Genomic DNA, 14,905 nt, shown 5'->3' with positions numbered 1-14,905 from the left:
TTTAACAAACTCAGTATCAGAGAGAAGTAGTGTATTAAATCGCCACGGCCGATATCCACTGCTGCAAGTAGGCAAGTTTAATGTCATTAACAATGGTGCATGGTCTGATATTACTATTGCCTGATATTCACATTCCGTGACTAATGGCAGTAAGCTACTATCAACAAAAAAAAAAATCAATACGAGAATATGTTTTGTGAACGGGTGAATAGAAGGAGTAGCATCTGCGCCCAGGATTCTGAAAGCGCCATACATCAGCCATTCCATAGGTTTTTAGAAGCTGATTAAGCACAGTTGTTGAACGGGTTGGTTGCGTGGTCTTGGGTGAACTACGATCCAATGAGGGCGACAGGGCACAATTAATATCTCCTCCTAATATGAGATGATGTGTGTCTATATCGGGTATAAGGGAAAAGAGGCTGGTAAAAAATGCACTGTCATCCCAATTAGGTGCATATATGTTTACTAAAACTACTGGAGTATTGTTCAGTCTGCCCACAACTATTATATAACGACCAGCTGAGTCAGCATCAACTTTTAACATTACAAATGGGATGGTCTTTTTAATTAAAATAGCTGTTCCCCTAGATCTAGAATGAAAATTAGAATGGAAAAGTTGTCCAACCCATCCCCCTCTAAGTCTAAAATGGTCAAACGTGTTCAAATGGGTTTCTTGCAGGAAGGCAATGTCTGCATTTAGTTGTTTAAGGTGTGAAAGTACTTTTCGGCGTTTCACTGGGTGATTTAAGGATTTAACGTTCCAACTTACAAAGTTTATCTGGCAAGTTTTTGATTTATCAGTGTGAGCAACCATTTATGTTAGTCTTATGTATTTATGAGTTGTAGTAATATGGATGTACCATGGGTAATTTTTGTGTAATGCAGACAGAAGAGGATCCCTCCACTAACCTGAAAGATAGCACAACAAAAAAATAGGAGCAATACATTTAGTGCAACAGTAACCCTTCCCCAGTCACCAACTAGAACATGGTGAGAAACTAACCCCTCGCAAAAAGAAAATCCACACATAAAGTGCTTTTAAGAGGACTCCAGCTCTGCAGCTTGCTCTGCACATATACTATATATTAAAATATCAAATAAGGTAACCCAAACATTTCAATTAAAAATAAAGTAAAAGTGGCAATTAGTATCTACTATTAGACTATAATACTGATGACAGGTAAACAATTAGGTGAGATACACAGTGATTAATAATAAGGGAGAGATATAGGTTATAAAAAAAAAAAACAATAATAAATGTACCACAGTTCAATCAAATTAACAGAAATTCTTGAAAAATCAAATCTGCTGTAGTCCTTGCATCTCCAATCCCCATCACCAAAGACTCAGACGTGTTCAAGCCCAAGTTCGTGTACTCACCAAAAAGTCTGTTCACAGTATAAAAACGACGCTACCTTACAGAATATTGTCCTTAACATAAGCCATGGCCTCTACTGCGTCTTGAAACTGCTTATCCTTACCTTTGTATGTGATCCGGAGTCGGGCTGGGTATAGGAGCCTATAACGGACCCCCTCCCGTGGATTATTTGTTTATTGCTCAGTCTGTTGTTCAGAAGGTTGACCGTAGGCTGTTAGAATGTCACTCATGGATCCAGCGTAACATTCCAGCACCAGTGCATGACTTCAGGTCAAGAGCCATGCGATCCAGTTTAACCCGTCTGCCCAGCGCCTCACACTAAAACTCTCCATGACATCACATCAGAATGTTTCAGACCTAAAGCTCAACCTGAATGAGCCACAGACGAGTGCTGCTTACTGCATGACATAAAAACTCCTGCTAATATTCATATTCATATATAAGTGTCAAAAAAGGTGTGTTAGATACCATGTCTTTCTCTCTGTCTCTCTCTCTCTGTCTCTCACTCTTCTCTCTCTCTCTCTCTCTCTCTCTCTCTGTCTCTCTCTCTCTCTTTCATGTTTTCAGGTAGAAGATGAGCTGTGTTCTCCTGTGGTGGTGTTCAGGTTCTCCCAAGATAACAGTTCAGGTGATGTTTCAGTTTTTTCTCTTGACAAAAGATAAGTGGATGGGTGGACTAAAGGATGGATGGATTGGTGGGTGGATGGATGGGTGGATTGAAGGATGGATGGATAGGTTGATGGATGGATGGATGAGTGAATTGATGGATGGATGGGGGATTGATGGATGGATGGATGGATAGTTAAATGGCAGGTGGAATAATCAGATGTTTGTATATATGTCTGTATGTATTAGTAACAGCCAAAAAATTACCTACAATATTAGTGTATCTTCCTTTACCCCTGTATGATTTCCCCCCTCCACAGCGTCCAGTGGCGGCTCTATGGAGGGATATTTTACAGGAGAGAGAGAGGTGCAGGACGCCCTCAACAGATGGGTAAGCGCACAACTCATTAACAGAATCACTGTACAGATGCGAGTCATAGCACCTTAGCAACCACCTGGAATAATATAGGAATGGCCTAGCAACACCGTAGCAGCCACCTGGAATAAAAAAGCAGTGGTCTAGCAACACCTTAGCAACCACCTGGAGTAAAACAGCAATGGCATAGGAACACCTTAACACCTGCCTGAGATAACATAACACCCAGCCTGCCTGGGATAACATAACACCCAGCCTGCCTGAGAACACCCAGCACTGTAGCAACCACCTGGAGTAACAGCAATAGCATAGCAACACCTTAACAACTACCTGGAATTACATAGAAATGGCCTAGCAGCACCGTAGCAAACACCTAGAATACCATAGCAACATCTTAGCAACAACTTAGCAACCACCTGGGATTCCAGAGCAACAGTTTGTCAAGCCAGCTTAGTTCGTTTGCGAACCTTTGCCATTTTTAGTTAAATTATATTGTTTATAATCAAGAAATTATGACAGAATTTTCATTTTAGTTTGAAAGCTGTATAATCGTATTTCTCCTCAGCTCGGTGAACAGCTAGCTCTGCATGTTCCGGCCAGCGGAGTGGACGTAGTGGAGCTGGAGGATGAAGGAGTCTGTGTGCGCTTTAACCCTTTAATGACTGCCGCAGGTGAGCTTTTCCACAGACACATTGATGTGTTTCACAACACAAATGTTTGCGTAAGGTGCGGCACAGCTTACAGGAAGTGTCCAGTAAAAAGTGTAAACTGTGTTCATGCTCTGATCAGGAACTTGCCTCATTGGTAACCCAGCCATAAACCATAACTGGACTTTAGATTCTCATCAGGGCCATTAGCTGAGCTATAGTTCGGTTCTAACTCTACAGAGTTGTGTTCATTAATCAGATTTGAATGTAGTCAATTTTAGTCAGAACCGTATGTCTCATAAAAAAGGGTATAGGAAGTTGTCCTGACTGTGCTGATGTGCCGATGTGCAGCGTTAGGTACTCAGGAGTCAGACGTGGCGGTGCTGGTGGAGAAGCTGGCCGAGCTGGTTCCTGTGCTGAGCTGTACGCTGCGTTTCAGGCTGGACTTCAGAGAGGAAGTGCTCCAGCACGCTGCTCTGTGCTACATAGAAGAGCTGAGCTGGCCCGGGCTCGGCGCTGTCAGGTCAGAGACAGAGAACTTCTGCACTCACTCCAGATGTAGTTGATCAGCCAAGACATGTTTGGTGTCCAAACTGAGCTTTAACCCAGAACTTAACATTGCTAAATAGCAGTAAAAGTCAATAGTCACCCAAATCCTTTCTGTAAATACATCCCCAAACCTCCTCAAACCACATCCAGGCCTTGATTAAAGTGGGATTACACCAATTTTATTTGTTTTTTTTAGCCAATTTTCAGACTCCCCCAATCACATGATGCTACCAACACTGGGAGGGTGAAGGCAGCGCATGCTTCCTCTAAGACCTGTAACGCGTCACTGCTTCTTTTCGAACTGCCGCTTACACAAAGTCACAGTCTGCGCTGACTAGCATCGCGTTGAGTGATGGGGGAGATGGGGGGGGGCATCCTACTCACCCAGAGAGAGCGAGGCCAGACTACAACGCAAATATATACATTGTATTTACTATCCAGAACCATCAGTGAACCTACACGAGTCTTCTGAGTTTATATGGAAAGTGGAAGTTCTTTGGTGACTATTTTGCCTCACAACACCCTGCATAATATGTTTCTTTCCTCTATGAATGGAGTTTGAGGCTGAAATCCTCTCAAAACTATCATAAAAGTGTCTGTCATCAGGCAGTGAATTCATAACCATTTCATTGTAATACTTTGTGTGAGGGAACTTTTAAAGGTGGATGTCTGGTTCCTATCACCACCACTGTGAACAGTTCTGACACTGTAAGTTTCTCTAGAACAAAGCATTTCACACCAAACCACTCTGAACGGTTCTGTTCACATTACATTACAACAGGTGGATAAAATCAAACACATAGCCTTGCAGTCTCCACAGCCACACACTGGCAGTAGAGGGAAGAACTGATGAGCTGAGTGACTTTAAACATGGCATCGTCATAGGATGCCACTTCTGGGGTTTGGTGAATGCCAGGAGAATGTTACCTGCCTGAATGCACTGTTCCAGCTGTAAAGTTTGGTAGAGGAGGGATGATGTTACAGGGGGTGTTTTTCAGGGGTTGGTCTAGAACCTTTACTTTTGTCCATGTAGTGTATATCTTCAGTTTGAAAATTCGAGATTAACAGTTTTGAAAACAAACAACAGCAGTTGTAAAGCTAATCTTGTCCCCATATACTTGTATGACGAGCATGCACACAAAGGGAAGAGACTAAGGAGGAGAATCAAAATTCTGGACAACATCTACTGTCTGAAGTGTCTGTCTGTGGTGTTCACTTACACTGAAACAATGTTTTATTTACCTGGCTTATAGTAAGTCAGACTGCTGTAAACCACATTGATAAGTCAACATCATCTTAATAAAGATGCGGTTTGAGAGATGTTTCGTGGATGTATTTACAGAAAAGATTTGGGTGACTATTGACTTCCAGTGCTTTTGAGTAACCTTAGCTTCAGAGCTCCTTCACTAAACTAAAAAAAAAGCAATATTTTAAGCCAAAAATGTCTTTGCTGATGGACCAAATCTGGGCTAAGTGGGAAAATTGTGTAAATTATTTTTTTTTTCGCTGAACTGTTTCTTTAACCTGTTCTAATATGAGAGAAACTGAGGCTGCACTGTTTGTGTTCTATTGCAGCTCAGTAGCACGTCAAGCTTTTCTTATCAAAAATAAGGGAACTAATAATAAGAATTATTTGGAGCGATGCCACAGCAGAACCACAGCCTGTCAGTAGATGTTTATTATATTTACAAAACCCAAATGTGTTTAAAGAACCTCCACTTGATATCATTGATTGATTGATATCAGCTTAACAACTTTGTTATCTTGAGATCACAAGATACTTAACTTGTTAATGGCCATGCATTATTTTTATTCATACAGGATGTCACCAGTGGTTTAAGTTGGCTCAAAACATTCACAGATTTACATAAAATTAAAAGAAATAATGTTATTGTGTCCAGTAGATACGCAATCGAATATACATTTAGAATATAAATTAATTTATAATATGAATTATTTTAGAACATAAATTCTAGACTTGTGTCTGGGATATAGAGGTATTGAAAAGTGGGCATGGTCTTAATTTTTACTTACAAAAAAATAGCACTCTAGGAAAATGTGGAAACTTTGAAAAGTCATAACTTCTCAGCTATTGATGTTAGATGCATGAAATTTTGAGAAGATTTTCTTTGGTTTAATGAAAGATTATTCTCCGCTTTAATGTTGGTTTAACTGCAAAACAATATAATAAATGTTTTTCTATTTTGTTGCTGAAAAATCTATAATTTTTTGCTCTCTATATCTTCACACTGAAGCACATCAGATCAGATCTCTCATGGTTGCTCTTTATTACTCATCATAATGTACACGTTTGGTAACTGGATATTTATTTTGTAAGTGCATCAGAGTTTTGGATATGAGAATAGACAGTATGTTTGCAGGTATGAGCCCAGAAGGACGGACCTGGAGGAGGGAAAGAGGCAGCAGGAGGTGGAGAAGATCAACAGTGAACTGATGAAGAAGCTGAAGGAACTGGACACTGACCTGGAGTTCTCGACAGGTCAGTCTGTTTACCTTCATCAAACTTACAGCTTGTGTTTAACTTCACTGTGTCTGTATTAGACACTGTGTAAATCTAATCTAACTCCGCTGCCCCCTCCTGCAGGCCCTGAGTTCACTGAGGAGCAGAACTGTATATTCATCGGAGTGGCAGCTGAGGATCTGGACGTGGCCGCTTTAGTGGAAACCATCGTCTGTGTTGGGAGGGAGATTGAAGAGAGTGGAAAGGTATCGGCAGTAAACATAAACAAAGTAAAAAGTGACAACAACTTTTTATGAAGAGCAAAGATTTCTCCTGGACACCTCCAGACATCTTATAGATCATATAGATTTATTACATTTCATTACCAGCCACATTTGCATTAATTTAGTGAAGTATTGATTAGAATAAACAAGTATTGGAGGATTACTACAGATAATGCTGGGCTTCCTCACAGAGAGAGCAGAAAACAAACTGACATACACAAAATAATTACTTATTGTGTTAATGTCATTTTTAATGTTGTCTATTATTAGCATTTTTTTTAAAGAAATAAAGAATAATAATTAACAAATAACAAACAATAATAATAAAAATCAGGATCATATATATAATATATAACTATAATTAAAATAACTATATACTAATAATAAAATAACTATAATTGAAGAATTGCATTGAAGTGGGCGGGGCTTATTCTCATTTGCTCAAAAATCCTCAGTCAAAAATCTGACTAGAATTAAAAAGCAAATTTTGCTGAAATCTATTTTTATTCTGATTTTATCTCTCCGATTAAATGAAATAATCATGCAGTTCTTTCTGGTCATATCAAAGCTGGAATTTATTTTCAGTTTTTATTTATTTATTTATTAAGCTGTCCTTCACATTCCAAATACCTGTAAATAAAATCTAGTTAAATAAAGGTTCGTTATAGTTTAAAAAAATGTTCTGCAAGTGTCTTCCGACAGTGGTGAATCACATAAGATAAGATAAGATAAGATAAGATAAGATAAGATAAGGCTTTATTGTCATTCATGTGGTACATGAGGTGGAACGAAACATTGTACTCACGGTCCAGTCAACTCCCAAAGTGACAAACAATAAACAATAAATAGAAGGTGCATACAGGGGAGGACAGATAACAGCAGCATGGACCGCAGCAGTATGAGTACGAGTTAGGAGGTGTACATCTAAATGCTGGTGATGTATAAAGTGACATGTGTGGATGATATAGTGGAGGCACTGATTCAGTAAAGCAGCAATAAATAAGTGGACATGAAGTGCCATTGCAGTGATTGTCTAATTGGAATTTAAGAGTCTTACAGTTTCAGGGAAGAAGCTGTTCCTCAGTCTGGTAGTTTTGCTCTTAATGCTCTGCAACCTCCTACCTGAGGGGAGCGGAACAAGAAGTGTGTGTGCTGGATGGGTGGGGTCCTTCATGATGCCAGTGGCCCTTTTCCTGCATCTAGAGGTGAACTGGACTGGACTGGTGTTAATGACCGGTTCATGTTTGTTTGTAGCTTTTGGAGAACATGACAGAGGTGGTGAGGAAGGGCATCCTGGAGGCACAGCTGCAGCTTCAGAAAGCCAACGAGGAGAAACTCATGGAGGAGGTACGTGGTGGTGGTGGTGGTGGTGGGGGGGTGATTTGCTCGTTTTAGACGTAAACAATGCTCGTTCGTCTTAAACAGGGTTCCTGACTGAATTCCACTTTCTATCAGGTTCTCAAACCTAGAGCTTATTGGTGTATTATACAACAGTTAGTGCCGGCCATGCGAGCTGATTGGTTGAGAAGCGTTCTAATTATGTTGTTATTTCACCATAACTTCACAGGTTTTTCACAAACACTGTATCACTCTGCTGAGACGCCGTTGCTAAGCAATGACTTTGACAGCTGTAGGAGCCATTTGAAGCCATTTGAACATTTTTGCTTCTTACTTTCTTACACAAACAGAAAACGGACACAGAATGTGTTGTATACGCTTCTATACAGCACCAAAAAGGGTTCTTCCATTTTTGACATCCAGCTTGTAACAATGGCAGAACCCGTTTTGGTGCTGAATAGAAGCGTATACAACACATTCTCCATCGATCTGAAGAACCATTTCACCATGCACAAAGTTCTTTATTCATTCATTGTTCTATATAGAACCACTGTCGAGTAAAGAATAAAATGGGTTCTGTATAGCAGCCAAAAGGGTTCTTCTGTTGTTACAAGCTTGACATCATAATCAACAGGAGAGCCCTTTCTGTTGCAGATGACTGTAAACAATGAAAAACAAAATTGTCCGGAAATGAGGACTTGAAAAGTTTAAGAACTGCTGGTTAAACAGAAAGTTCTCCAAAAGGGGGCGCTATCACCACATGGCTTTTAGTGACTTTTGGTGATGTGGGGCTTCATGTGACAGGAGCTTCTCATTCAGCACTCAAGTTCAGTCTTAAATGTTGTGACTGAAGCTGATTTCCATCATCTCTGGGCAGGAGAGTAAAACTGCCTCACAGTCATAACAGACTGCAGTTTAAAGGGAAATTGTTTTTCATCGTTACAGCATAAATACAAAACGCACGGACAGGCAAAACGGCTCATGATCAGCTGCAGCTCCCTCTGTCTGATCACAATCTGATATCACCACAATCTCACTGTCCTTTGATAAAATAAAAGCACAGTTTAATTTCCTCAACAGTCCGCCAGGCCCTGCTGATCTTGGCCACAAAAACGGAAACACCTGACAGGGACTTTAGCACTTCACGTTTTCTGCAAATGCTTTTCCATTGAGCAGTGACATATCATGATCCCTCTCTTCTTCTCTCTCTCTCTCTCCCTTTCTGCTCTCTGCTCTATCTCTCTCTCATCGCTCTTCTCTCTTTCTCCCTCCCTCTTACCTCTTTACTCCCCTTCTCTATCTCTAATCCCTCTCTATACTCCCCTTCTGTCTCTCTCTCCTCCCTCTCTCCTCCCTCACTTTCTCTCTCTCTCCTCCCTCTTCCCTCTCTACTCTCCTTCTCTATCTCTAATCCCTCTCTATACTCCCCTTCTGTCTCTCTCTCCTCCCTCTCCCCTCCCTCACTTTCTCTCTCTCTCCTCCCTCTTCCCTCTCTACTCTCCTTCTCTATCTCTAATCCCTCTCTATACTCCCCTTCTGTCTCTCTCTCCTCCCTCTCTCCTCCTTCACTTTCTCTCTCTCTCTCCTCCCTCTTCCCTCTATACTCTCCTTCTCTCTCTCTCTCTCTCTCTCTCTCTCTCTCTCGTCGCTCTTCTCTGTCTCCCTCCCTCTTCCCTCTTTACTCCCCTTCTCTATCTCTAATCCCTCTCTATACTCCACTTCTCTCTCCCCCCACCCTCTTCCCTCTCTACTCTTCTCCTCTCTCTCTCCTCCCTCTCTATACTCCCCTTCTGTCTCTCTCCTCCCTCACTTTCTCTCTCTCTCCTCCCTCTTCCCTCTCTACTCTCTCCTCACTCTCTCTCCTCACTTTCCTTCTCTCTCTCTCTCCTCACTCTCTCTCCTCACTCTCTCTCCTCACCCTCCTTCTCTCTCTCTCTCTCTCTCTCTCTCTCTCTCTCTCTCTCTCTCTCTCTCTCTCTCTCTCTCTCTCTCTCTCTCTCTCTCTGCAGGGTGTTCTAAGGCAGATCCCGTTGGTGAGCTCCGTGATGAACTGGTTCTCTCCTGTTCAGAGCTCCATTAAAGGCAGAACCTTCGATCTGGCTGCAGGTACTGGCCAGTCGGCTGGACAGGGGTTTGACCTCTGACCTCAGAACAATTCCATTAGATTACGGTCCTTTAGAACAGGATTCACAGCGTTGTGAAATCTCAGAACATCACAGCCCATAATGTCCGAGTTACCTCATCTGCTTCAGCCTCATCGCTTGTTCTTGTCCAGCTTTTTTGGTCTCTGTTGTTGTTTTCATTGTGTCTTGTGTTTCTTTGGTGGCTTTACTGTTGCTTTATCTTTGATGCTCTGTAAAGCGACCTGGAGATTTGGAAAGGCACTATATAATAAAGTACGTTATTATTATTTTTATTACTATTATTATAGTTATGCCACCACATCCTGAGCCATCTGCACAGATTCCATAGCACTCAGGTAACGAGGATGTGTTTACTTTTGAATTATATTGTTTGTTCTGTTTCCTGCAGGTTCTCTGGACACCACTGAGCCTGTTTACTCTCTGAAAGCCCAACCAAATAAAGAGGCCTCCTCTGAAAGCCCTTCAGCTGCAGCCAGACGCCTGCCAGGTGACATCCTGCACACCTTTACGCCACGTTTAACGGAACCCTGTTCACTCGGACTACGAGGCTAATGTAGCCAACAAACAGTGGAAGATTATAGCCCAACAGTTAGCATCACTCACCTCAAACCACAACACGGCATCTCTCAAAGACTTGCTTATGTGTCCAGTGTGCTGAATGACCAACCATTACACTCTTAAAAAAGGTTCTCCAAGGGTTCTTTAGTGGACAGTGGTTATACATAGAACGAAGACTTAAAGTACCATTTGCATCAAGAAATGGTTCTTCAAATTGATGTAGAATGTGTTGTATATGTTTTTATACAGCACCAAAAGAGGGTTCTGCTATTGTTACAAGCTTGACATCATAAATAGAACTCTTTTTGGTGCTATGTAGAACCTTTTTATAGAACCATATACAACACATTCTCCATCAATCTCAAGAACCATTTCACCATGCAAAGAACCATTTAATTATACAAATGGTTCTTTAAGTGTTCATGGTTCTATATAGAATCATTGTCTTCGCTAAAGAACCCTTCATTGTCTTTACTAAAGAATTGAAGAACCATCTTTTTTAGCAGTGTAGCTTACAACCATGAACACTGAAAAAACCCTTTGCATGATTAAGGCGTTCTTTGCATCGTGTTCTTCAGATTGATGGAGAATGTGCTGTAGATGGATTTTATATAGAACTTTTATATAGAACAATTTTGAAACTGGTTCTATATACCACTAACAAAGGTTCTATGGTTTGATGTCAAGTTTGTTACAACAGCAGAACCCTTTTCAAAAAGGTTCTATGTAGAACCATCTGCAGCACATTCTCTGAAGAACAGTTTCACTGTACAAAGAGCCATTTAATCATGCAAAGGTCTCTTTCATGTTTATGCTCCTATATAGAACCATTGTCTTTTCTGAATAACCCTTGAAGATCCATCTTTTTCAGGAGTGTAGAGGAAGAAAGATGGATTGTGAAAACATCTCACAATGCTTTTACTTTTCCTTTTTGACAGTCAAAACAGAAATAGAGCCCTTTTTACCCAAGTAATATTTTACAGTGGGTACTTTTTCTTTCACACAAGTACTAGCATTCCACATTTTCTCCAGCACTGTTGGCTGATGGGCTGTGTTTGTGTTAAGGTGAAGAGAAAACTGTGTATATTTGATTTTTTGAGCAAACCAGGAGTCACAACCTCAATGTTAAACAGAGCCATTTTTTCAACCAAAATCAAACCACTTTGAGAGCCACAACACTTTATGTCCATTTTACCATCCTGGCTGTAAATGTGTCTCACTATGTGCTGATGTGCTAGTACAAGATAAAAAGTATAATATAAACTAAAACACAGGCTTACTTTGCTCTTCGTTAAGCTTTAGCTCAGCTATAGCTGCTTTTCTCACATCTCCAGCAGGAAACTTTTCCACAAAAGTAGAAGAGTTTCTTGTAAAATGTCTCTTAATGTTCGATTTTTATGACGCTTCTCATTCACCAGCTTCTAATTAGAATTTTCCAGTTCCACCTTAAATGGTGCCTGAGGAGCCAGAATGTAACTGCGGCACCATTTAAGGTGTAATGAGACGATTTGAAGCTTGTGAACAAGAATCTGACTTCACCTTCATGACTTTTTTAGTGTTTGTCAGTTTCTCGTTGCAGATTAAACCAGCTGGAGTGATTATAAACACTAATAAGTCCATTCGTCTCCAAATGATCAATGTTCATCTTAAATCTCTCTCTTTGCCGTTTCGTTAGCTACCAGCTAGGCGAGACAGTTGTCTGTGTTGTTATAGTGAACAGCAGTCTGTGCTGATCTTCAGGGTTAAAGGGTGAATTAGCAGTTCTACATTAATTCCAGCATTTAGACCATTTATTGTTAAACTGTGTTAAACAATTAGCAGAGCTTTATTTTACTGTTTTTTTATTTTATCTACTTTACTTCTTGTTTCATTTGCAGGTCAGAAGCTGTTCCGGCGCTCAGGTGCAGGCTGCGACACGTTCAGCGAAACCAGCTCAGTCTGCCACCTGGAGGAGCCGTTCAGAGAGCCGCTACCTGCCGAAACATCTGAACACGCTGAGAGGGAGGGGGAGGTACCATACGACCGTCCCCACACCTTAGAGGAACCTTCAGCAGCAGACCAGCGTGTTCCTGAGGGCCAGGGGGAGGAGCCTGACTCCATCAGATAGAGATTGCTCCATTGAAGGCAAAGTGGCTGTACTGAATAAGGCGCGGAGTGATTGCCCCTTGGTCCACGACCTCGATGCCTTGACCGAGTTGCTCTAGGATTTTAGGTTAATGAAGCAGCTTTAAGTGCAAGTAATGCAACACTGGGATTCCATCAGCATGCGTTGTTCCTTACAGCCCTGTTCTCAATACACAACCATACGTTAAATGAATACACCAATGTTCTGCCAGCCTAATCTCTGTCTGCCATAGATGTAGCGTATGGTCAATTGCCACAGATAATAATTTCAGTGTTTCCCTGAACTCACCTATAATAGAATTTGCTGAATTCTGTCAGTAAACATGCGAAGAATGTGCTTTTATAGAATGTTTTTGTGAATTTGAAGACTATAAATGTAAAAATAGTCAAAAACAAGGGATAAAAACTACAATAATACTCATTTCTAGCAACGCTATTTGATTTCTAATTGTATGTTAGCACTAAGTGGAACATTTTTAGCAGTTCTAGATTGAACACAGACGTCATAGCTTGTAAATGTCATTCTGTATGTTCTATCTGAAGCTTGTAACAGTCCTTATCATGTATCTGAGCTTGTATGCATCATTTTTACTGTGACTCTTTCAGTACACAGTCCTGCACAGAGCTGCCGCCGCTGTTTTACATTCCAAACAACTAACCAGAACTTGCTTAGACTACGACTCATATTCAGTCAGTGACGTATCTAGAACTTTCAGAAGGGCTAGAGTAACTTTCTTTGGTCCCACTGTAAATCAAAGCCTGATTGGTCGATTCCTCTGCCACTTCCTAATTATGTTGGTAAATAATCTAATATGTAAGGCCTTCAGTTCAGCTCCTGAAGTCTTAACCGATGAGAGAGCAGCTCAGCTGTATCTACCCAAACACAACCGAGAGAAGTCCTGATTGATTAAACATAACAAACTTAAACTTAACAATTATATATATGAAATATATATTAAAACAGAGTATTACTGTAATGCTTATAGAGTTTAAATACAACAAATTGATTATTCTATTAAATAAAAATGATCTACAATTTCATTTAGTATTTTCTACTTCACAAAAAATCTCTGAAGGTGTGGAGCTAGAGGTGGAGGAAATGGCAAAAATATAATACTGCAATACTTTAAGTAATTTTATGATGCACTATATATCAATTTTTTCAGACATCTGATCAGTTGGAACAGAGAAAAACATTGATTTTTATTCAATATTTGGCACTAAATCCACTTAAATGGGATTAATTCGCTCTCTTTATTATGAAACATGCAGTTGGTCAGTGTCTACAGGCACTGACGATGTACACGATATGTTCAGAACAGCATATTGTATTGTATTGTGACATAATTCATCACAACAGTGATATGTATTGTCTTGTCCAACTCTATGTAGAAGGCCCTGAAGGTTCCCGTCTGTGTAAACTTGTGGAAATTTTCCAGAACAAACAGTTTCTGGGTATTCGTTAACGGTTTGAAATAGTAATTGACTCCTCCTAACGTGTTCTGTTGTTGTAAAGTGGTTGCAGTTTCTGTTTAGTGTCACAGTCACATACTTTAAATGTGTGTTCACAGAATTCAGTAGCGTAGAAAGAGAAAAAGTCAGACAGGTCTAGCAAAATTACCTGTAGGTGAGGCCAATTTGAGTCTTCAAACGCAAGTAGGTTGAACGAGTTGCTTCATGAAGATTGAAGAGAGCAGAAGCTAAACGTTTGCTTGGTTAGTGTCTGGCTTTTGTTGCTCTATTTAACCTCTTGAACTCCTCGGGACCACCGGTGGTTCCAAAACGCTCTTCATCATATACTTCATAACTTTCATATTTCATAAGCTACATTCAGAAGGAGGGCATCATATGAGGCTGTAACTGTGTTCTTTCCAGTCAAATAGATGGCTGATGTCATTTTAAACCCTTAGAATAAAAGAAGCTTAACTCACATTTTATTTTTCTACTGAAAGTCGACGCATTTTTCCACAAATCTGGGCTATAAACTATAAACAGAGCACGTCTCTTCAGTGATCTGCTTTGTAAAAAATTATTTTTTTATAAAATAATACAAAGAGCGTCTCAGATTTTTGGCTTTCAGCTGTAAATTGTAAGCATAGAGCAGTATGTGTGATCATAAAACACATTTTCTGTTCGTTTGAGGGAGCTTTAACAAAAATAAATAAAATAAAAATGTGCATTTATTTCATGCAGTTACTGAATAATTTGTCTTATGATTTGGTCATGTAAGTTCAGATGGAAAAACCCAAATATACCCTGGAGAATAAGAAGCTAATGTAATAAAAATTTATATTTTAGCTAGACGTGTCTGACTTTTCAGCAGTGTGTGGGCAAAAGTCTTTCTACTCAGTTTAACCCAGATTTGTGTCTTTACGCGCCTGAAACTCAGTTTTTTATGGAACACAACGATCATTTTTACTTACAGAATTCAGCAGCTGCC

General features: G+C 40.2%; 1 protein-coding gene across 1 annotated transcript in view; it reads left to right on the top strand.

Annotated features, from left to right (window-relative positions):
* pdxdc1 (pyridoxal-dependent decarboxylase domain containing 1) overlaps positions 1–14,344 on the top strand; it is a 48,720-nt gene extending 34,376 nt beyond the window's left edge. Inside the window, 10 exon segments of the mRNA XM_017715481.2 lie at positions 1,946–2,006; positions 2,305–2,375; positions 2,926–3,031; positions 3,359–3,530; positions 5,938–6,056; positions 6,162–6,283; positions 7,556–7,648; positions 9,649–9,745; positions 10,172–10,270; positions 12,219–14,344. Coding sequence (XP_017570970.2) covers positions 1,946–2,006; positions 2,305–2,375; positions 2,926–3,031; positions 3,359–3,530; positions 5,938–6,056; positions 6,162–6,283; positions 7,556–7,648; positions 9,649–9,745; positions 10,172–10,270; positions 12,219–12,448 — 1,170 coding nt within the window. The 3' untranslated portion in view covers positions 12,449–14,344.
* The last annotated feature ends 561 nt before the right edge of the window (positions 14,345–14,905 follow it).

This window comes from Pygocentrus nattereri, chromosome 14, assembly GCF_015220715.1.
Source record: "Pygocentrus nattereri isolate fPygNat1 chromosome 14, fPygNat1.pri, whole genome shotgun sequence".
Classification (NCBI taxonomy): domain Eukaryota; kingdom Metazoa; phylum Chordata; class Actinopteri; order Characiformes; family Serrasalmidae; genus Pygocentrus; species Pygocentrus nattereri.
Note: the sequence above shows the minus strand (reverse complement) of the source record. Positions and strands in the feature narration are given on the sequence as shown.